Below are 15,683 nucleotides of genomic sequence, written 5' to 3'. Positions count from 1 at the left end.
CTCGTTCATTGGTCAGTTTTATTGGCGTGTGCATATCTGCTTTTCTTCCCCCTCAGCTTTATGCGCCACTATCGTAAAGACATGAGAGTCAATCTTCTCCTAATCTATGGAAGGAAAGCATGTAAGTGTATTTAACAAAACTATGAAACTATTGTTAATTGACACGATTTAGAATCTCACTAAATGCATGTAACGCATTTGTGTGAGAAACCAAAGTGCTGCTGTTGATTCAGACGTTGTTTTGTGGGAGGGGCTTACGTCAAGCAGCATTGTGTGGATGTTGAAGAGTTAATGACGAGCTCAGAGGGTAAAAACCTCTGAATGAGTTCTGAGAAGAGACAAAAGGACAAAGACGGTCAAAGTTTGGTTCAGCTTCATTCAAATATACATCTTAACTTCCATGCACACACGCATACATACAATCTTCCAAATGTGCCAGAAACCAACGACAAAAAAATCTCACACGTTTTTTAAAAAAATAGCGAAAAGTTCTTTGTACACTTACACGTAACAGCTGGTAACATGAACCCAAACCCTGACGCACAACATTCAGTCCCAAACACGAGGTTGTAAGCATCGAGCTACAGAGTGCTTTTAGAAAAACACATGATCACAGTAGTTTAAATAAAATGGCTCCTTTTTTTCAAATAAATAAACAGTAACAAAATGACCTTCAGTACAAACAATCGGTGCACGACTTCAACACCTTTTTGATTCATCGTGATTCAAAACGAAAAGCTCCAGCAAGTTGACTACTGCAGCTGTTTTTGCTCCCAGCTCAGACATAAATAAAAAGGGGGTCTACAAACACCTGTGGGTGAAAGCCTCTCCTGAACACACGCACACACAGAAAAGATGAGCCAACAAGTATCCTCCCTGTAAAAACCACAGGAAAAGAACCTTATAAGATACCGTTGTTTACGAACTCTTCTCGCGCAGTAAAACACAGACTCCGCTTTTCTTTAGCTTAAAAATCGACCACCACCTCCCTGATAGCTTCAGGATATCCCCCCCCCCCCCCCCCCCGGTGCTCTCTGAAGCCTCTACTCCGATTCAGCAGACTCTGAAGAGTTCAAACCTCTCTAGTGGACTGCAGAGAGGCGAGTTCGAGGTCGGATTCTGAGGAGGAGAATGGCAGGCGCAGGTGAAAAAGGAGTCTTTGAAATATTTCCGCGAGACCGGCAGGAGAGGTGAAACGGAGAGAGGAGAACGGCAACAACTATGACGAGAGCACTCGGTGTTCTTTTGTCTTCTCTCAGGGGTTCGATGAGGAAAAGACCGATCAGGAAAAGAAGAAGGGATTGTTCTCCCAGGGTTCATTGGGGCTGGTTGTGGGAGGACGGTACACGTGTTTTTACACAGAAAAGAGAGACAAAGGGGGACTTAAGAGAAGGCGAGCAGCAATTTGATAAGAGATTTGTTTTGTCTCTCGTCATCTACTTTACAGAAGTGTTTGGTTTTCCCCTCCACATGAGCGGCTTCAGAACTTCTTGGGACCCCAGGCGGACGCTTGCTTCGGGGCCACACCCATCCCAAAGGTGGGGAAATCCTCTGCACTGCTCATGTCCGGAGCCTGAAACAAACAGAGGACTGCACTAATAACCTGGACACAATATTAAATATGAAGCGCATCTCTTTTAAAAAGGTGCAGTCCCCTTTTCCTCAATCTACCTCATTCCAACTCGTTCCGATTCAGTACGAGATAAATACAGTAAATGATCATTTTATTTCCCTCGGACCACTAATCCTAAACTTCTACATTCATATATTAATTTAAGGTAAAACAAAAGAAAGTAAAACAGCATGTCAAACCTTGTTCCCTGCAGCGTTCCAGGGGGCGTCCAGCACAACAAAGCCCTTAGCCGGACCCCCGCTGCTATCGTCAACTCCGGCTCCCCCTCCCCCTCCATAGCGAGACGGAGGCTTCATGTAAGCTGCCAATGTCTCCGTCTCGGTCACGCTGAGCATCTGGGAGAGGAGAAGAAAGGGCGGAGGGAGAGGAGAAGAAACACCCGATTAACTTCTTTGACCCTTTGTAGCTGGGAGAGAACCACGGAATTCATACATGTTGTGCGATTACTAAAGTTTTGTGGGAACTCACATATTCCTCCTCCAAGTTGAGCAGGTGGTCGATGGCGTTGTCGACAGCCTCGGGGAGGCCCGTCACCGCCACTTTGTCGGGCTCGTCGGAGCCCGGCTGAGGGAACCGGATATCCACCTGAACAGGAGAACCGGTTAAAATAGAGAAAACAACTACGACAACAGACATAATAACACCAATCACAACTTCTCCCCGATTCAGAGTAACACTTTAACTGTGAACCGCTGTGTGTAAAAGTCCCAAACCAACATCTAACCTTGAACTCCTCCATCAGCTTGCGGATGGCTTTGCCGCGGGCTCCGATGATGCGAGCATGGGTCCTCGGGTCCAGATGAACATCGCGGCTCACCATCTCCTGCCATTCGGCCACCAGCTGCTGGATGGCCTGACTCGCCTCCTCCACGTTACGCTCGTACCCCAAGATCACGATCGCATCCTGGAGGAATGAGGAAGTGAGCATTAACAGCTCAAGGTAGAGCTTGAAGGTCACTGTGATTCGCCGATTGAAAAGGGAGGGGTGAGAACACACACACACACACACACACAAACCTGCTGCTCGTCTCCTTTGTCGGGGAACTGGATGCTGACGTCGTGGTCTTTCCTAATCTGAGAGATGACCGCCCCTTTGCGGCCGATGATCTTGGGGTGAAACTTTGGATCGACAGACAAGATCACCTTGAAACTGCGCAGGGCCTGAAAGGAGACGAGGCGGCAAAGACAATGATGATAAAATAAAACTATGTTGAAAATAAATGCTGTTTTGTGTGTGTGTGTGTGTGTGTGTGTGTGTGTGTGTGTGTGTGTACCCTGTCAGCCTGCTCCGCCTGCAGTTCTTTGACCCTGTCAAGCAGACCCTGTTTGGCTCGCACCATGTTGGCTACCAGGCCCGTCACCTTGATCACATCCAGCTGCTTCTCTGGCTGTGGCACCCAGATGTTCACCTGCACACGCAAAACCACACACACAAAACTGGAGAAGACTTGTTTGCTTTTCTTTAAAAAAATAATAATATCCCTTTAAATACACTGCAATACCTAAGTTAAGTGTGTTACCAGCCAAAGTGCAGAGTTTTCGATCTGCAGTATGAAAGGTCACATGGCCAGGAGATGGCACCATTGAGTATTAATTAGCTAACCTCGTATTCCTCCATCATCTTCCTGATCCCGCTGCCCTTCTGGCCAATGATGTAGCGATGCAGCTCGTAAGACACTTCCACGTCCTCCGTTATGGGCACCAGCGCCTGACGGAGAAAGCAGCGACAGGAATATTAATGAGGAAATGGATCATAGCGAGGACAGAGGAACAGATAGCATCATGTACCAGTGCCGCCTACCAGCAGGGCGGCTTTCGCTGGTTCACACTTCTCTGCACGCCCAGCAATGGTGATGATGTCACACTTGGGGGCAACAAACTCCGCCTCTGGACTGACATCACCGTTTTCCTGTGGTGGAGCCTCCTGACCTGTTGTTTCACGACAGATTACTCATTAAAAGTCATTTTTTGCTCGCCTATTTCCTGAGATATGGCAGCCACATTATATCACTTTTCAACCCGGCATTAAAAACTGGCTGATACGATGATGAGAGGTGGCAATTTGTAATTCAAATAGAAAATAATGATATGATATATTTCTTTTATTAATATGTTCACAATGCGACATATTTTCTTATTTTTCTGCTTTCTTTGTGGTGGCAACGTATTAACAACACCATTAGTGGCTGCAGGTGCACTTCTCTCGTGTGATTTGTGTCTGACCTGCGAGGCTGTCGTCTCTCTCTGGGAACTTTATTTGGACCTCATGCTCCCTGGTGATCAGCTGGATGCGGCAACCTTTGGGCCCCATGATGGCTCGGTGGTAGCGCTGAGGGATGGCCACCTCCACGCTCACCTGGGACTCCTAATGTGAGAGGGAGAGAGAGAGAGAGAGAGAGAGAGAGAGAGAGGCAAACAAAGACACATCGTGAGTTTACTTCCACTACATATTTAATCCGGGCAAAGTGTATCAATATGAACATATACAATGTTTTCAAAATGTTTTGTAATGAAACAAACTCTTACAAGGTCCTCAACGATCTCCTGGATGCGTTTCTTGGCGGCCTCCGCACAGTCTTTGGCTCCCTTGAGAGTGACCCGCTGGCTGTTGGCTCCCGTACGGGGGAAGCTCACGGCGACGCCGCCGTACTCCTCCGCTAGCTCCCGCAGCACCTGGCCTCTCCGACACACAAAGTGACGGTGGTGGCGGACGTCTACCACCATGCTGTCCTCCACCACGTCGTCCTGGAGAGGGAGTCCACAGCAACGGGGTAAAGAGATGGTTAAGAATACGACGCTGAATATATTAGAGGTTTTTTTTTGGAGAATACATTTAGCATTTCCAAATTCAGCACTTTGCTTTTGCTCGATTGCTTTGAAAATACATGAAAAATAAAACATCCAAGACAATATGACAAACATTTGTCCAAAAGAATAGTGGAGTGTGGTAACCACCAGGTTTTTGACGAGACATTCCAGCTCCTTCTGTGCCTGACGAACGGCTTCCTCCTTCCCGACGATGGTGATCAGTTCCTGCTCGGTGTCGTCCGGCGACGGGAAGATGATGCGCGCCCCCGTTTTGTCCCGCACACGACGAATATTGGCCCCTCCACGGCCGATCAGGAACTTGTGGTACTCCGGTTTTGCCTGAAGCTCAGCTGTGAAGTTGTTGACTTGCTGAGGAGGACAAAGAACAGGAAAGGGATGTAAGTATTTGACCTCTCTCCCCTTCCTCTCCATGGTTACTCACTTATCTCTCATTCATTAACTCTTTGTATCCATTCTTCAAACGTTTCTTTCCCCCACCCACCTTCTCTTCAGCCAGCTGCAGTAGCTGCTTCTTGGCCTTCTCCACCTCGCCGACAGGCCCTCTGATGGTGACTTTGTCCGAGCCGGAGCCCTCAGAGGGGAAATGGATGTGGACGCCGCTGCAGTCCTCCATGATGGAGCGCACCAGGCAGCCCTTGGAGCCGATCAGAGAGTTGTGCAGCCTGGCGGGGATGGCGACCTCAGCCTCCTTAATATTGGCCTGAGGAGAGAAATGTGAGCCAGCAGATATTGAAGCACAGCTACATTTGGAGCGTTTTGTCTTTCTTATGGTTTATCTGGAGCATCCACTCGAGAGTGGTTTCCGCCACTGTGGTCTCCACCTTGCTGCCCCTTCAGCTTTGGCTGATAGACGTAAAACGCATCACCACAGACACCACGACTGTTCCCTTGCATCGATAATCAGCTTTGTGTGAACCTGTTTGGAAAGAGCTTGAATGTAACATACGTTCATCTAAATGTCCCGCACGCCAGCTTTAATTTAATTTGGGTGACATTTCTTGTATTTAGGTTGTAATCTTATAATATTTTTTCTTGTTATATTTGAATAAGAATTCAACTATTATTATTTATATTAAAGCTGGCTAGTCCACCTTTAAAAAAAAAAAGAAGAGTAGAAACAAAACATTTTAGGATATCACTGCTAAATGTCTTAATATAGTATACATCCATTGTTTGGGGGGGCGGTTGGGGGGGGGGGGGGGGGGGGGGGGGGGGGGCGGTTATGGAGGAAGGTAAATACAAAAGAAAGAAAATCTATTTCTGACCAAACACCCTGGAAGCTGCAGCAAACGATAAAAACAGTCCTGCGTCTCTCACCAGCTCTCTCTGGATGGAGAGGATTCGATCTCTGGCTGCTTCACAGTTGCTCTTCTTGCCGGTGATGACGATCATCTCAGAGTTACTGTTCTCTGTCGGCAGGTCGATCTTGGTGTTGGTCTCTTCACGGATCTGGTGGCATCAAACAACATCCGTTATTTTCTGCCTTAAACATTTATTCTGGAAACACTTTAAATACAGATTTCAGCTATAATGTTCAGGTTTCAATATAGGTCAATTTCAGATTAGGGTTTTAAAAAATTGCAATAATGCAAAGGCTGCTTCAGAGTCTCACCTTTTTGATGTTGGCGCCGCCCTTACCGATTATGTTCTTGTGAAACTGCTTAAAGATGGGAACAGAGAGCGAGAAGCTGTTCTCAATCTGGAAGAGAAAGAAAGCTGCTGTGAAGTCACGTCTAGAGGGACGGAGACGGGCGAAGAGACAAAGATAGAACGAGCCGGGTCGTACCAGGTCGGCAATGATTTTCTGGAGGAACTTTCCACATTTCTCCACCTCGTTCTTCGGCCCTCTCAGCTGGACAATGTCACTCTTCTGCGACGGGTCGGGGAAATTGATAATGACCTAGAAGCAGATGAGATAATACTTGTCAAATTGGGTTAGAAACTAATTATTTCACATTAAACGGTGAGATAAAAGGCAGGAAGGGTCAGAGACAATGTTCACCTCAGGGAACTTGTCTCGAACTTCTTTAATCTTTTCTCCCTTCTGCCCGATGATTGATCGATGGAGCTTCTGCTCCACGATCAGGTCTTTGGTGCGCTCGTTTTCCTGGAAATTGGGAGAAAAGTGTGAGCAGGCCACTTTGTAGTCCGTGTGAAGAGCTTTTTGGGGGGGTTTATGGCAACCAGCAGAATGAATGAACCAACCTAAACTTTGACCCCATTCTCACCATTCTCTGGACCATCTCAATGAGCTCTCTGCGCGCCAGCTGGACCCCTTTAGGGTCTCCTTCGATCCGGACCAGGCCACTTCGTTCAGAGTCCTGGGGGATTCGTACCGACACTTTGTACTGCTCCTTGATCCGATTGACTGTCACAAGGGGATGGATGGTGTGACAGAAGGGTGAAAGGATTGAAAGGGTTGTAATTTCAAAGAAGTGTAAGATGTTTTTCACCCAAATCTGCACAGGCATGAAAGGTGGCTGTAAAGAGGATGTAGGTCCATCTGTCATAAGACACATTGGCTGTGCTCAGTTTGAAAAAAAGTATCAAAACTGTTGCCACAGAAAGTTTCTACACTTTTCCTTCATCCTAATCTATTTCTTCGCTTTACAACTTTTTATGATTATGACAACAGACATACAACACAAGTATAACTAAAAGTACATTGTGTTGTATGATGGAAACCACCACTTGATGCAGGGTCTCTTAACCGACTGTCCCAATCTATCACTGGACAAGCAAACAACGCTAAAAGAGTAAATCCAGAGTCAGAGGTTTAAACATGTTTTAAAAAAGCAAATAAAATGGCTCTTAACCCCAGAAATGTTTTTCTTTTGCTGGGGTCAGGGGAACAGAAGTGTACTCACTGTTGACTCCGTTCTTTCCGATGAGGTGTCTGTGGAAACGCTGATCTATGATGACTTCAGTGTAGTCCATCCTCACCAGCTGGACGCAGAGGGGCAGAAATATGTTCCCTGAGCTACAGTACTGAACACACTTTGTCACTTTCTCTGTAAGTGTCTTCATTCTAAGAGGGAATAGGAGTGAACTTCCGACAGCAATGATTCATGTCATTTTGGGTAAGAATGTGAACCACTGGAAATTAATTAAATAGGAAATAATGGGAGTATTGGACAGTTTTGAGCCTTTTTACTCATGAAGTTAGTGATTAACACTGATCATCTTCTTGTATTAAACATCCCATTCACAATTTCTTAAAGCCCGAGATGTTCAACATGCTTGTCTTGTCTGGCAAAAAGTTACATAAATCCTCACATTTGAACAGCCGCCAGTGACTTAAAACAAATATCAATTGACTGATCAATTAGTATCAGCTCTAAAGTTAAATATAGATGTATATCAAGCTTCCTGTACAATGTTGACTGACGGACTGGCTGACTGACTGACTGACTGACTGAGTGTGTGTGTACTCACCAGGTCCTTGATGATCTCTTGTATCTGGGCCTGAGCCTGTTCCACCTCCGCTGTTGGACCCTCCAGACTGATGCGCTCCTCCCCGTCAGTAAACTCTATGTGAACCTATGTGAAACACACACAAATCAAGATGACTTGCTGACGCACACTGTGTCCCAGTGAATATAACACATCTCAGAATATGCTACGCGTGTCTTCTGCCATGCTGCTGTCACTTCTACATCTTCCCTCCTTCTTCTTCACCTCCTACATGGGATGCACTATGTGACGACCTTCCTACTCCCATACACTAGGCATCCTAGGTTGCTAGGGGTTGTCTGTTGCAGGTGGAGGGTCATCAGCTGGATGAGCCACACCTGAACTCATCTGACTCCTTCATTCGGCAGCCTCGCTCTCTGGGGGATCCTTTCTGCCGACGGCATGACACTGTTTCTTTGCTTTATATTCTGCTTCTTCCTATACACTACCCCCCCACACACACACACACACATACATACATGCACTTCACCACTGACAACTGACACCTGACACCTACACGTTACATTGTTTCATTTATGATTGTGGCAAACACATTGCTGTCATTAGCAGCCAGCTCGCTTGTCTTCCTGTTTGGTTGCAGCCTCTGGACCGTACTGCAACAACTATTACTCCGTCATTTTGTAGGAACAGACCTGTGTGTTTTGTCCTTCATTTCTAACTCCCCTCATCTCCCCCCTCTCCCCCTTACCCGTGGTAGCTGCTGTGTGATCCGCCCGATGTTCTGTCCTTTCTTGCCGATGATGAAGCGATGCAGCCAGGCCGGAGCGGTCACCTCCACCACCATCACACTCTTCGCCTGCACAGGGAGAAAAAGGGTTACAAGTTCACATCCAATACCTCACTGAAATCTCAAAATAGCTGCCTGGAAACTAAAGCTGCACCAGCACATTTTATATTGACAATGGATCAAATGACTGTAATGAAATGTAATGTGAGAGGAGCGGCTGGTGCGACGGACCAAAAGATCATTATTGTGCACTCTCAACCTCCCCTCTCCTTACCTTTGCGTACACCTGTGTGAGCGCCGGTCCCAGCTTGTCAGGCTCCCCTCGGAGGATGATGGTCTCTGAGCCAGAGTCCAGAGGAGGCATCTCCACAGACACCCCCGTGGTCTCCAGGATCTCCTGCAGGGTGTTGCCCTTTGGACCTATAATGTACTTGTGCTGAGACTTCTTCACCTCCACGGAGATGGTGGTGGTCTTCCTCTTCTGCAGGGATGGGATGGGGAGAAGATTAGAATTGAACGAGTGAGTTGCATGAAAAAGAAGACGTCCGCTCACGGAAGGACAACGGGAGGAAGGAGACAGAAAGAGGAATGACAAACAGGAAGGACAGAGCAGATGAAAGTTGTAATGAGCGAGACAAAAGGAAATAAGCTGGCAAGAAGTGAGCCGAGAGGGAGAGGAGAGTGATTGAAAGCAGGAGAATATATTAGTTTTTGCATCTCATGCATATGCACTAAATGACGTTAGCATTCTCATCCTGTTGTTCTCTGGTGAAATCCAATTTTCTCCGCACATTATCTCCGGCCTGCCTATCACCGGCATTCATCTAGCACACACACACTTCCTCTCCATGTCTCCTCCATCCATTGTGTGTGGTGGAACAAAAAACAACACCGCCGCTGTAAACAATGATAAAGCCTCCTTATTCCAAACACAGTCTGTGTAACGTCACCACATTTCAACAGCCGTAAAAGAATGAAAATCTCTGAAACAAATACATTAAAGAAAACGAAATCAAATAACAAATAGACAATAGACAATGGGCTCAGAGAAATTATAATGTTTACAGTTTAAGGTAAGAAAATAAGTTGTACCAAAGTTTAAGGGCCCTGAGTGCAAATGATCAATCAACTATTAACTTTATTTTTTAAACAGATGACGCAAAATAACTTGTATTTAACAGTTTTTTTGGTCTTTATAGGACAGTTGAGAGTAGAAATAGAGGAGAGAGAGACGTGAATGCTACAGTTACATGATTCTTTATCATTAGTGAACCCACACAATCAAATAGATTGGAGTTACATAAAAGACTAATGACTTTACAAAGAATCAAATGAACTATTTGGTGAGTCAGTTCGAGCTCTATGGTCACTGGAAACCGTTAGTTTTGATCAAACACACCTTGTCGTCATAGATGGCTCGGATGCGGCTGAGCGCCAGGGCGACCGCCTCCTTCTCCCCGGTGATGACGATCTCGTCCCTGGGCAGGCTGGGCGGCGGGATGCTGATGCGAGCGCCCGTCTCCTGGCTCAGCTCCTGCACCAACCGGTTGTGGGCGCCCGCGATGAACGGGTGGAAGGCCTTCTCCAGGCACAGACGCTCCACTGCACGCTTGTCCTGTTGAGCAGGTGAGCGTGAGGAGGGGGGGGGGGGGGAGTTAGCCAACTAAAATACCTGATGAACGTAACATGAGCATATATTTATACATTAAGCAATTGAAAGGCCATTTAACCTTCAACTACTCCCGGTTTTAGGCCTCCATCTTTAAAGAGACACAGCATACCTGTTCAGCAGAGATCAGAAGTATTTCATGGCGAGCCTTCTCGATGCCTTCCTTGGTGCCAGTGATGCGGATGTTGGCGCTGGGGTCGTCAGGACGTGGAATAGCGATCTTGGTGGCGGTCTTCAGCTCCAGCTCCTGCAGCTTTTCCCCGTTCTTACCGATGACAAAACGATGGTGCTCCTTGGGGATGGCGACTGTAGCTGAGGCCTGAGAGGAGCGGGGGGAAGTGTTATTCAGACTTGCATTGGAAAAAGACTGAATTTCTTTCTTTAGCATTATGGCCATCTTTCTAACAATGTTAGGGGGTCAGACGTATCCATTAAAATACAATTGTTGATGCAGCAGCTGCGATTTCGACATTTACATGATATCAGAATATCAATTCTCTAGTTTGCCATAATTATCAGTAACAATGGAATATTTACGTTTTCAGTCGGTAAACAAAAACAAAAGCATTTAACCTTGCGAAGAGGACGGCTTGTTTTTCTGCATTACTGTATCAATAACTGCAGTTCAGCTATACGGGCGGACCTCAGTGCACCAATTGAAGTGGAAATCAGCATGTTTACTGCTGAAGCCCAGAAAGGCCACCCTGGGGAGCTGACGGTCATGTTTCAGGTCAACTTTTTGTACTAGATCCGGCTTGCCTGCACAGATAGCATTATTCAAGCTGCAGCAAGAACTAACTCTGCTATAGAATTTTCTCAGGATGTAAAAAAAAAAGCAAACCCCAATAAAAGTAACAGATGTCACATTAATTATGTCACATTAAAACCTCGGATCCCATTCATAAGTTTAAGTGATGCGAGTCGTTTTTCTTCCTCAAAGAAACATCTGTTACTCCGTGGCCTTTTTCCAATAGTATTCATCATTTAGACAAAAACCTCTTTTATATTTCATTCACTCAAAGATAGACTTGGTGAGGATCCAAAATACAGAATATATAATCCCTAAAAACACATTAATCATCACTAGCACACAATATGCTTGGCACAATATATTGTCACACATTGTATCAATAATAAAGACGTCACAACAGGCATTTTTAAAACAACAACACTAAAGAACTCATTTAAATGAAGGTGAATATGTCCTATTTTATTTTTGGTAATAAGACTTTAATGTGCAACAATGGTCTAGAGACGAACGCGCCGATGCTTTGGACTGCTTAATCTTTATTTAGCCAAAGAAAGGCAATCTTTTCAATAGATCCACCCAACAGTTTAAACATGAAACTAAATAGAAGCACAAACCACTGAGGTGAATTCACCTGTGTTTGCAGGCGAGCTACGATTTCCTTGCGAGCCTTCATGACAGACTCCAGTTTGCCGGTGACCATGATGGACAGGCCCTGGTCTTTGGCCAGGGACAGCTCAATGTGAGCGCCCGTCCGCTGCATGATGTCCAAGCACACTTTGGCCTCCTCGCCTTCCCCGAACTGGCTGTTGTCCTTGTAGCGACGCTCCTCCAGGGGCACGTGGAACACCTACACACAGAGCAGGTGAGAGGAGAGGAGGGGGGAGGTTCAGGCAACGTGTCTCATTTGCTTATTTTCCCATAACCGGTGCATCTTATCGATTACTGTCAGAGAGACATCAATGTATGGTATTGATGGAGTACATTCTTTTGCATCAGTTGAGTGTTTAGAATGACTCTATATAATGTTGCGTGTTGGCATGTAGTCAGTTGCTGCCTGACCTGGGTGATGACGGAGGCTTTGATGGGCCTGATCTTGCCCCCCCACGCTGAAGCTGGCTCCCCGGTCTTTTCCCCCGGTGCCCCCTTCTCCGGCAGCGGAGGAAAGGCCTCCAGGTAGGTAGGGATGTAGGCCTCATCCTCCGGGACGCAGCCTGGACCAGAGAGACACAGATAAATACGGCAAGGACGAAGGTGAGGGTGGAGAAAAAAAACAGAAGGATGGATAGAGGAGGATTATTCAAATGAAGGAGTGATAGTACGGGAGGTAGTTAATGTGTATACAGAGAGAAAACTCAAAAAAATCATACCTGCCTATAAAAAAAAACATAATTCATGAAGTGTCATGTATCGTACAAGAAAAGTGAGAATGCACCTCAGTGAGGTGAAAAGCCTTCTAACAAAAAGTAAAAACAGGTAAAAGGATGCCGGGCGGCTCTTACCTGTCATCTCCTGGTCCTTGAGGCCACTGCGATGCTCCGCAAAGCTTTCCGGGGTCAACACTGCCACTGAGCTCATGATTCAAGACGTATTCCGCTTTTCCACTAAAACACAGAGGTGTGACGGATGAAATGAAACCTTAGAACCTCTGGAGGAGGACATTTGTTGAATTGATTGATGAAATATTCATGATGAAGTTTCATTATAAAGTAATAACTCGACGAACCAACTGCAGAAAGCCATCAGCTTTCAAACTGTTTCTCTTACATTGTTCTTCCTCCCTACTTTGATTGCCCTGTTTAGGATTGCTTTCCACAAGCCCCAGAAGACTTACTTCACTGCACCGGTGCTACACTTTACACCTGAGATGCTCCAATTAACACTTTGCATGCCTCAGACAAACACACGGTGCCACAAAGCCTCGGGGACAGGGTTATCACAAGTCAGACACTAAGTCTTAGTCTAAAAACAACAGCTGCTGACATCCCTTGTGAATCAGATTCACGGGATCTTGTGGGTCTTCACAGATACACTGATTTAGGGAGGATATTATATTTAATGGCTGGTGCAGCGATAAAATGAAAAATCATTAAAATGCTAAAAAACTCACATTTACGAGAACCTCGTAAAAATTGTTCTCTAATTAAGTTAAGGGGGGAAATCAGGTTTTGTCTCTTACTTGTACCTTTATTCAAGAAAAAGTCATGATCCAAAATAACGGTTGCGTTGTCAAAGATTATGAGAATCATTCATTTATAATTTTGCTTTACTATATGTTTTTCTCTCCAGAGAACCCCCCCCCCCCCCCCCCCCCCCCCCCCCCCCCCCCCCTCCCCGCCGTGGGATGTTATAGTGTGCTCCCAGTTTGTAATCTGATCATAACCGTCATGTGAAATCCGTCCCTGCTGGTAAAGACACTGCTAAGCCTTTCTGAAAGCCGAGGAAATGTGACTACACAAAAAAAAAAGGTACAAGGCGCACGTCAAGGAAAAATGAGGGAAACATAAAAGTAAACAGCAGCACGAAGGTAAAGATGTGTAAGAACTGATCAAACGCCAGTAGCTAGTATGTTGTATAATAGTGTAATACAAAGGGAGCCCAGGCTTACCTGCAAAAGGTCAATTGCCAGAGAGTCCGTCCAGTTAGCGGCTACCGTAGGCGCTTCAGTCTGAGTGTGTGTTTCAGCTCCTGGGTGCACAGGAGGGGAAAAAAAAAAGACTGAAAGCGAACACTGTAAATCCAAAAAGGTATACAGCGCGGAGGCCGGGTTGTTACTGGGTTGTTACTGTGAACACCCACACTGCACTGCACCTCACACGTCTGGTTTGGTTTCACTCTCCCACTTTCTCTTCCCCTCCCATCTCTACATCTCTCTGCTCACATGCCCACCTTTACAGATGTACTAAAACAGCTACGGACCAGGAAAAGAAAAGAAAACGTGACTCTGCACTGCACTTGGTAAACAAAACAACAACAACATATTCTTTCATACAGTTTACAGTTTACAACGTTTCGGAAAATGTGTTTAAAATGTTGCAAAACAAATTTGGAAAATGTCCGTTTGAAACACATGAATTAGCTCCACCTTAACCAAATATTACAGTATTTAAAACATGTATTAAATATGTAAGTATAGTAAAAAGCTACTTACACGTTAATGCAGCAATATTAATTAGTGCAACAATAACAATATGTAACTAACTGAGATTAGTGTTACTTCCTAATCTTAATGAATATGTTGCTATTAGGTTAATTCTAAAGGTACTTTTTGTTATCATAGTAAAATTGTGAACGCGGCACTTTAAACTGTATTATTTGTACACATTTGTATTAAAAGTAACGTCTCCACTGTTTGTTGACGGATTAAATAATAAAGAAACTGCAAGAAAGCGAGACATTTTTAACAACACAGTGCAACCGTTAACTCAGCGGCGGCTGCGACCGAAACAAACACCGCTAAGAATAAGAACCGTCAAGGTCTGACGGAGGAATTAATCCAACCCGACCGGCGCGCGAGCTAACGGCTGCGCCGAACGCGCCTGACCCTCGCGCACACTGCCGCGGCTCATTTCTCGCTCGAGGATGCGCTGCGCGTCTCGTTTCCCCGTTAGCTCGACGGCGACGTTAACCTTCCGCCAACGTGAAGGGGAGCAAACGCGCAGGGTTCCGTGCGACAGAGTCGAGTTCGCGAAGCTAACGCGCGTCTCCGGGCTCCGACCTCAGATGATTAAGCGCGAGGACTTTCTGATAATCGGCTAAAAAAACAAGCCAGGCGGACAGCGGATAACCAGCTCTCCGGCTCCGGGGGCGCTAACCTTGCTAACCCCGGCCGCTTCTCGCTGGAGGTGAGCCGGCTTCCTCGGCATTAACAGACCCGAGTCCGTCCCGCGGTGTTCACGTTTAGAGACACGGCGAACATGAAATAAATACAGAATTCCTACCTTTCAGAGAGAAATTATAGCAGGGGATGTGTGTTTGACAGGTGATGGTGTAAACACAGATGTGATTGGTCTAGGAGCATTTCCTCTGCCGGCGGAGTGATACCAGCATGCACTGCGACTCACCGAGTATAAAGGAAAATGCCGCAGTATCTTTGCGCAACAGGAGCATCTAACTTAAGTAGACCCGCTTGATTTTTGTTTCCCTCTGCCCACTCTGCTGATGTTTTCAGATGTGAAAGAGTGAATTGTGGTGTCCGGAAGGTTAATCGAAAAGTGAAATAATCTTTCAAGTAATCAGCCCTCGCAACGTCTCAAGTTCATCAAACTGACCGGGTCTACTTCTCATTCATAATGGCCTGTGTGCTCCACACATGGCTCCACGGGAGGCAGAAACTATAAACTTGTATTTGTAACATAAAGTTATATGCAGCCTATATAGTATGGAAGCTCACTTTCAACAGGAACGGAAAACATAGATAATGAGTTATTAATGATAGAAATACAAAAATGCTCATGCTGTAATTCAAAATGTTTACTTTCTAAGTAAAATTCTTGAGATTTGTATTATGAAAGAGAGAATCAAAAGTCACTCATTCAAGTAAAAGATAGTAAGTGAAGTCAACACTAATGAGAAATTGGCTCAACGTTTGGATTACTATCAG

General features: G+C 45.7%; 1 protein-coding gene across 2 annotated transcripts; it reads right to left on the bottom strand.

The window, feature by feature from the left end:
- Positions 1-356: 356 nt before the first annotated feature.
- On the bottom strand, positions 357-15,138 carry hdlbpb (high density lipoprotein binding protein b). 2 transcript variants are annotated; one of them, XM_034557082.1, is made up of 28 exons: positions 15,022-15,138; positions 13,689-13,768; positions 12,583-12,684; positions 12,143-12,294; positions 11,715-11,930; positions 10,445-10,651; positions 10,063-10,278; positions 8,938-9,144; positions 8,625-8,732; positions 7,898-8,002; positions 7,330-7,408; positions 6,691-6,830; positions 6,465-6,569; positions 6,249-6,362; positions 6,075-6,161; positions 5,780-5,911; positions 4,944-5,162; positions 4,589-4,810; positions 4,160-4,378; positions 3,857-3,998; positions 3,435-3,562; positions 3,237-3,341; positions 2,908-3,042; positions 2,651-2,794; positions 2,358-2,537; positions 2,102-2,218; positions 1,813-1,968; positions 357-1,573 (listed from the first exon to the last, which is right to left on the bottom strand). In XM_034557082.1, the coding sequence occupies exons 3-28, from the start codon at positions 12,656-12,658 to the stop codon at positions 1,481-1,483; spliced, it is 3,804 nt and encodes a 1,267-aa protein (XP_034412973.1). In that variant the 5' UTR covers positions 12,659-12,684; positions 13,689-13,768; positions 15,022-15,138; the 3' UTR covers positions 357-1,480. The 2 variants fall into 2 exon arrangements, with proteins under 2 accessions (XP_034412973.1, XP_034412974.1); XM_034557083.1 differs by lacking the exon at positions 15,022-15,138 and adding an exon at positions 14,896-15,008 and having other exon boundaries at positions 1,018-1,573.
- Positions 15,139-15,683: the final 545 nt, after the last annotated feature.

This window comes from Cyclopterus lumpus, chromosome 18, assembly GCF_009769545.1.
Source record: "Cyclopterus lumpus isolate fCycLum1 chromosome 18, fCycLum1.pri, whole genome shotgun sequence".
Taxonomy (NCBI): Eukaryota; Metazoa; Chordata; class Actinopteri; order Perciformes; family Cyclopteridae; genus Cyclopterus; species Cyclopterus lumpus.
Note: the sequence above shows the minus strand (reverse complement) of the source record. Positions and strands in the feature narration are given on the sequence as shown.